Source organism: Gavialis gangeticus, unplaced genomic scaffold (assembly GCF_001723915.1).
Source record: "Gavialis gangeticus isolate Ggan-Ray unplaced genomic scaffold, GavGan_comp1, whole genome shotgun sequence".
NCBI classification, from domain to species: Eukaryota; Metazoa; Chordata; order Crocodylia; family Gavialidae; genus Gavialis; species Gavialis gangeticus.
Window position 1 is genome coordinate 174490571 of NW_017729022.1, and position 8007 is coordinate 174498577.

Below are 8007 nucleotides of genomic sequence, written 5' to 3' on the forward strand. Positions count from 1 at the left end.
TCCTTAATCCGGGAAGCCAGCCCCTGTTCCATCTCTGCCTTGGCCTTCCTAACCATCCCCCTACATCCCCGAGCAACTGCTGAATAGTCCTCCTTAGTGATGACCCCTCCTTTCCATTGGGAGTAAGCCTCCTTTTTGGCAAGGAGACATTCCCGGAAGCATGCAGGTCTTCTCTGAAGGACTCCTGCTTGGCACTGACCTGGCCTGAATCTTACTTAGCAATCAGACAGAGCACCATAAAGTATTGTGATTGCAAGTAAGGAACACACACACCATGGCTGAATAAGGTATCCAGATCATATTATGGTTATTTTACTACCATGGAAGGTATTAAAAAAATGGAATCAACAAGAGGTCTCCTACAGACCCTGGACAGGGAATTGTGAACTTGAATTATAGGAGTGAGTTTTGCAGTCAGGAAATGGAAGGGAATGAGCCTCTCTCATGATAAAGGAAAGGGACAAGACAAGTCCACTGTCCTAGGTCCTATTCTAGGTTATACTGTTGGTTCACTGAGGAGCTTTAAGTTCTGTGTCCCTATACCCAGTCAGTAAAATGGAGGTTGCAATTCAAAAAGGAGTGATTAGGTTCCCCCCATCAAAGATGTACAAATATGACTGATCAAATGTTTATACAGTCTGTTGTTGTTAACTATGGAAATGAAAAGGTAATGTTTGTAGAAGCACAGACACTCAGGCTTGCCAGAGGCAAGCATCTCAGTGTAAGGCTTTTATCAAAGATCACCTGTCCATTTCCCCATATTATGTGAAAACAAGGCTGGTTCTTCTGGCCCCCTAATCCCAGAGCAATGTCAGTCTCCTACTGTCTGGGATGCAAGCTTGCCAAAGCATTATCCTCAGTATTTAGCTGGCAGCCACAGGGTGCTTAATAACACCACTCTGGTGGATTATGGGGCAAAGCCAAAATACTCCAACAGTGACCTCTTTCTCTAATGCCAAATATTTTCAGGACGCAAGGATTTGGTGGGGTGACTTCTTTTTATTGAACCAACTATGTAGCTGGGGTAAGTTTAGACAAGCTTTCGAATGCAAAACATTCTTTGTCAGGTCTGATCACAGGAACCAGGCAGGGAGGCGAACTACACTGGAGCCTCAGGAGGCTATAGCTTCATAGCAGTGAACAATAATCTGACACACAAGTCTTACCTCAATACACTGTGCACACAAACTACTCTCAACTCACCCTGCCCCGAACCAACTAACAGCAGGAAAGTGATAAAGGATTCCTGCAGGGCATATGCATAGCTAAGAAAGCTGCAAGGTCCAAGAAGAACTTGCTTTCTAAGTGATTGTACTAAATGCTTCTTACCGTATGACTTCTCCATCAGAACATTTCCCTTGCTACTCTATTAAAGGGAAGTCTTAAAAAAATTACATGCACTTGTCCCATAACTAGGAACCTGCCCAGCATTGTCCACAATTGCTAAGAAATCTGGTATTAGTTGCAGTTTCCCATAAAAAAAAAAAAAAACCAACCAAAAAAAGAGCAGTAGTGAGGTAAACTGAGTGAAGGCACCCTCCAGCTATCACAGTGAGCAGCTGAGCAAAGAAAGCAGTAGTGAGTAGTCTAAGTGCTGGCGCCCTCTGTCAATTAGCAGCGTGGGGCAGAGCTGCTGGGGACCCTCTGCCAATTAGTGGCAAGGGGTGGGGCTGCTATGAAATGCCCGAAAAATTGGTCCTGTGCTTCGTGAGCAGGCCGTGAAAAACTGTTGTCTCACTGTGACTTTGGTAGGTCCCTATTTGTAACTCACTAGGGATTTGTATGACATCTGGAGAAGTCAAATGCATGATCTAAATCACAAATGGGCTCAGAGCGAACCGTAGAGCTAGACAGTTTCCGTTCTGCAAATGGAAATGAAGGTTTAAGGCTGGTTGCATACCCCACCTCAATCCAACCCTTGCTGAATGAGCCACAGATACTGTAGCACTTCTCTATTACAGAATTTGAAATCATTTAGGGCTGATCTACATTCTGCAGCTGTGACACAGTAGCTACACTGGAATAGTGATGATATCAATGACCTCTAAAGCAAATATGGCACATGCTGACAGAAAGTATTTTTCTGCTGATATATATATTGTTCTGATTACAAGTCAACATTACTTAAAAGCTCATCCTACATTTTCAGATTCGATTTTAGGAAAAATGCCATTTTCCCCCAAATATAAATCAGTAATAGAAAGTCCCTGAATGGCTATTACCCTTACAAAATCTCACGGAGGAGAATCAAATATGTAAGGAAGAGATCCAAAAGGTTAAATAACAAAAAGACTTAAAAAAAAAATCCACTATACCAGGAGCATCAAAAACACTCGGCCCATGGAGCCATATGATTTGGCACTAGCCCCAGCCTCTGCCCCACACGCACTGAATGAAGCACAACGGGTCTGTCCAGGTGCATGCAGCAGCCCATTGGGTCAGTGCACAGGGCCCATCCAGAGCTGGTCTAAATCTAAATTTTCCTAATTTTTTTTGTGGACTCTGGGGAAAGACAGGATGTATTATATTTACATCATGGTTAAGAGCAGGTGTCAGATCAGATTTGAGCTCTCCTAAATATACGAGCAAAGTACTTTCATTTATTTTGCATTTTGGAAAAATGAAATGTCTTTTAAAAGGCATAATTTAATCTCAGATTTGAGGTCACTGTTAGACATTTTCAGGACTGTTAGTCTTTTCCAAGTAGTAAACCAACATTCCACTGCATTAAAATGTGTTTTAAGTGTTAGATGTCTGCACTGCTGAAGCGTATCCAACTTTGCATTGTTTCTAGCCAGGTCATCTCATGGGTTGTTTTTTGGCTCCGTGGCACCAGTGGTGGCCTGCCAGATTGCAGCTCTGAGGTAGCCCAGCTCGAAGCTTCTCTGCAGTGGAGCCGAAGAGCTGAAAACCTGGATCTGACAAAGGGCTCCTGGGCTTCTAAGCTCCTAGCTACATGCGGGAATATTATGAACTACTTCCCACTCTGGTGGAACAGACCACAGAGATCCTAGGGAACTGCAGGACAGTGGAGACCGACTGGTCACCCAGTCATTGTTGCCCCTCCTCACAACAGTGAGACTGCTATCCATGACAGAGCAGAGCCTTTATGGCCACAACGGCTGGTGCTTCAGTGCCATACAGGGTCACCTGCTCAGTGCAACAATACTGTACTGTTCCAATTAAGGTAATCTTGCATACAAATTAAGTGAGAGTTACATGGCTCTTTTTGAGGGTAAAAAGTGTTGACTTATAGTCAGGGCCCTCCCTGAGGGGGGCAAATTGGGGCAACTGCTCTGGGGCCCCATGCTTTGGGGGGCCCTGCAGAGCCAGGCAGAGGGGCCACGGCTGCAGTTTAGCCCACCTGCCCACCTGATGGGTTGGACAGCTCTTTGCTTGTTCTGGCCACCACTTGTCCCACTGTGTCCAGTGTGCCAAGGCTTTCACTCCCCAGTGTAAGTGTGCCGTGGGATGGGGAGGGGGGCCTCCCATGCAGGCTGCTTTGCCCCTGCACCCTGATGGGATCCTCTCTGCCTACAGTCAGAACAATATGTTCATTATACCACTTATCCAATGATACTAGTGATGCCAACAGAAGCCATCTTCCATTGGCACAGCTACACCTACACAAAGGATTTTCACAGCCCTAGCCAATGTGTTCATGCCAGCAAAACCTGGTGGCACAGACCTTGCCTTGGTACAATACGAAGGTTTTGGATGGGGTACAGCATGCACTGGCTGTTCAAGTTTCTTGCCTTCCTCCATTCCAGGCTGCTAGAAGTCAAAATATGGCTGCTGGCAGGGAGCTGACAAGAGCAGAAAGCAATAAAAGAGTTCTGTGATAGAGATGGGACCCTGGAAGAACTTGAGGACCAGGTTTTATTATTACCAGGTTTTGCTAAAGCTGGAACAGACTATGGGAAACAGTCTTTCCTTGTGAACAGGAAGCCTAGAAAGTAGCTTGCAGGTTAGCCTGCATGTGGATGGCAGAAGGCTGATTAACTATACAGACTGCATGCAAGGGCTTGATGAAAGGCAACATGGAGGAAGGAGGGAGTAAATCAAACATCCAGGAATGAAAGAGGAATTAGTGTCAACTGGGGAACAGAGAAGGAAACAGGAAATTTCAAAGTAGAAAGATAAGACAGTGTGGTAGGAGGCATGAAGGGAAAATGGAGGGTGGGGGGGTTTCATTTTAGAGTTAAGTACCAACATGTTACAACACAAAGAACACTACTGTGTGAACAAAAAGCTGGCTTATCTAATGGAAATGACTAGAAGAGCATACAGTGGCCCCTTGGGAAGCAAGAGAATGGGGCAAGTATCTTTCAGCCTAGCTAATCAATTCAGTCCTCAGCTTACTGGGGGCAAGATAGTTTTTCAAACCCTACCCACAGGGAGGGGATCTCTTTATTGTGAGTCTAAGTAGCATATAAAAATGTAGCTATCAGAATGTAATTACCTTGGCATTAGCTGGGATAGTTGTTAGTTACCTAAAATGTATTACTGAGGAATCCAAGAAATGCGTGACTAAGCTGTGTAGGCCTAGCCTCATCAACACAAATGAGCCCCCACTCCATAATGGGTTGGCAAGAACCAAGGCAGGCTGACAACGTATTTCCAAAAAAATAACTCTTCGTATTGATTTTTAAGCCATAGCACAACTAGCTGCCTTCTGTCACTGCACTTTTTGACCATGCCATGTCCACCTCTCTGTATTTTTCCAAAATACAGGAGCAGGAGTGCACATATTCAATCCCGATTCCACCAAGTGTGGTACAAGAACCCACTCAGAAATGTTCTTTCATCACTTGGGGAAGAACAAGGCTCAGAGGCTGGGAACTGACTTGCAAGTTCTATTCCCAGTTCTGCCACTGGCTCGTTGCAAGACTTTGGGCAAGTCATCTGACACTATTAGTGCCTTAGTCTCCTAATCTATAAAAATGCAGTAACACCTTACCTCAGAGTTGTGAGGCCCAAATGCATTTTAACACTACTAAATATGGCAGAACATCATTAATGCTTCATAATGCAATGCTAGAGAATGTTGGTATGTGTGTGCATTGTAAGTAAGGACCTACCTAAACCACGGTTTCCCAGAAACCATGAAAAACAGCATTGTCTATGATTACCGGGAAACCTGCCATTGGCTGCAATTTCCTGGGAAATTACCAGGTTTTGGGGGGTTGGTGGCACAGACTGAGTGAAGACGCTTTCCACCAATCAGCGGTGAGGTGCAGCACTGCCAGGGCCCCTCTGCCAACTAGCAGTGAGAAGCAGGGCCACCATGAAATGCCCACGAAATCAGCTCTGCACTCTGCGAGTGGGCCGCAAAATATTTTGCGTCTCGCTGCGACTTGGGTCGGTTCTTAATTATAAGGTGTGCAGATTAGCGAGGTTTTGCTAAAAGTGCAGACAGTGAACTGCATAGATGTTTCCTTATCTATAGCCTGGACACAAATTTATACAATATTTTTACCTTGCGGAACAGGCAATATTCCCAAGCACATTATAGCCTTCTCTCTTCCCCCTCCACTCCTTGTTTTCAGAAACAGAAAAACAGCCTCTCTGTTAGTGCTCTACAAGAGTCCTCTAAATCGCAATAATCCTCTAATAAGAAACTTAACTGTACACTTTACACTGGATTAATTTCTGAAGCCTGTCATGCCCTTGTCTACAGAGAGCACTTGAGTCCAAGGAAAAAGCATCAGTTGAAGTTATTCTTATGGAAGGACAAAAAGATTGGAAAAAGTGTTCCTGACAAGCAAAAATGAACCTGACTTCCCTGCAGCGTAATATCCTAATTTAATCACGGTAGTTATTATAGCAGCTTTGTCACGTGTGTTCCTCTCAGCTGTACAGTCTGGGGAAAAACAAACAAATAATTTCCAGGGCTAAAACATGCCTTGGCTGCATTAGCCTTTTCTGGTTACAATTTTGCACTGGTAATAACAACAGTTGGTGCAGTATGGCACACAAGGTATCATCTGCCACTAATATTTTAAAGGACCAAAAGGTTTCCTTGAGGAGATCAGAAGTCCAGTCCCGGGCTACACCAGTGCCATCCCCCACCCCGCACTGGTGATAAGAAGGGTGGGAAATGCTGAAGGGAGAAATCTGACCAGAAGCATTAGGTCAACATTTATTTTTCCAATGTGTTTCTTATTCTTTCACCCTAGTGAGCAGCCATATTACACTGCACTATGGGCAGACTATATTTACAGACAGTTGTATTTACTAATTGCAGGCAGGTCCTGTGGCAAAAGCGTGGTCAGAGATCTTTCTCTTTGATAAAGCTAGGTAAACTCTTCATCAGCCACAAGGCAAGGAACAAGGGGTGAAAATGAACTGCTAGGATGGTGATTCATTCTTCAGTTAAGAGAGATCAAAGGAATGAAGAAAACATTCAAATTCCTGCTAAAAATAAATTCACCCACAAAGGGTCACAAGAAAGAATTAGGTCAGTGACAAATATGCTCCAAAAATTTTAGAGTGTATTAAATCACTGGGGAAAACTCAGGAATATAAGCCAGAAACCTGTACAGATCTTCAGCAGTACGATTTGGTTTCAGCTCACACTTCAACTAAAACCAGTTTCGATCTCTAGCTTCCCCCCCATCTGTTTTCACCCAAAAGTCCCCAAGCTGCAAACTGAGGTAAACAGAACATAAGCAATCCCAGAAACATTTACATCCTCTGGTCAGTGAGTTAACGCACCAGGCTGCAGCCCCTTTACCACCTCAAGATCCTCTTGCTGACCTCCTGGCTGCATTTCTCCCCGCACCCTTTTGTTCAGGCACACCCCTTCCATGGCCCCACCAAGATGGCCATACAACTGACCAGGAGGGAGGCTGTGGCTGGGAGAGCGCCCAGTGAATGTGGGGCCATCCTCCTGTCCCTCCTCCTCCTCCTCCGCAGTCCTGTCTCCAGCCAGTTTCACTGGGCAGAGCCTGCTGGCTCCCTGGACTCATTTGAGGGCCAGTGGGTGCCACCCAATGTGCTCTGCTCAGTGCCCTCCTTGGAGCATTTGGTGTCAATCTCTAACCCTGGTGCCTGCCCCTGCTTCAGCTCCCCAAGAAATCAGCTGGTGCACACTTAACACCCCCTAACTGCATGGGGTAAGAGGCTAACCCTTCCTGCTTTGGCCCAGGCCTGCAATTGTCTTAGGCATCAAAGAGGCCTGTCACAGGGTCACATCTCTAGGCAGAGTTTCACCACTAGCTGCTTGGACTCATTCAGGGCAGTGCACTCTGCTGAGTGCCCCCTTTGGAGCACTTGCTATGGCGCTCCCATCCCACTTTTCAGGGCTGGGGCACACACTTAGTGACCCTCCTCTCCTGCCAGGGCCAGTGTCCCTGCAGACTGTGCCAGTGTGCCCATGACAGGGTCTGGGGGAAGGGGTTGCCTTGGCTCCCCCACCCCAGCCACGGGTTTCCTCCGAAAGCTGCGAGCAGGGGGCGCCAATGCGTCTCCACCAATAGGAGTCCAGGTCCCCTGGGGGAAGCCCCAGCTCCCAGCCGCTGGCCCCCCGGCGGTGACGTCACAGCCGAGCAGAGCGCGGGAAGCCCAACGAGGCGGAGGCGGGGGTGGGGCACTGCGGATTCCTGCCCCCCCAGCTGCGCTCGCGAATGGCGCTGGGTGGGGGGGGCATTACCCACGTTGCAGCGCTGCTCTCCCAGCGTTTCCCCTGCAGCTGGGGAAGGCGCTGCCGCCCTCCACCCACGTGCCTCCCCCGGCGAGGATGAAAGGGGCCCAGCACAAAGCGCTGCAGCAACGCGGCGCGGTACCTGCACCATGATGGCCAGGCGCAGCGAGTCCTTGGCGATGCTCTCTCCGCATTTCTTGCACGAGGCCCGCCCGCTCTTGGCGTACTCGGCTCGGTACAGCTTGTCCGCTGGCTCCGCCATCGCGCCCGGCCCGGCCCCGCTAGCGTCCACCGCTGAGCCTGCGCCGCGCTCGGCGATCGATTGAGGCCGCCTTTTTTTCTTTTTTTGGAATGTTCCGGCG

General features: G+C 47.5%; 1 protein-coding gene across 1 annotated transcript in view; it reads right to left on the reverse strand.

Annotated features, from left to right (window-relative positions):
• PARP1 (poly(ADP-ribose) polymerase 1) overlaps positions 1-7953 on the reverse strand; it is a 92267-nt gene extending 84314 nt beyond the window's left edge. The window contains exon 1 of the mRNA XM_019516547.1: positions 7788-7953. Coding sequence (XP_019372092.1) covers positions 7788-7907 — 120 coding nt within the window. The 5' untranslated portion in view covers positions 7908-7953. The remainder of the gene's footprint in view (positions 1-7787) is intronic.
• Between the last annotated feature and the right edge of the window lie 54 nt (positions 7954-8007).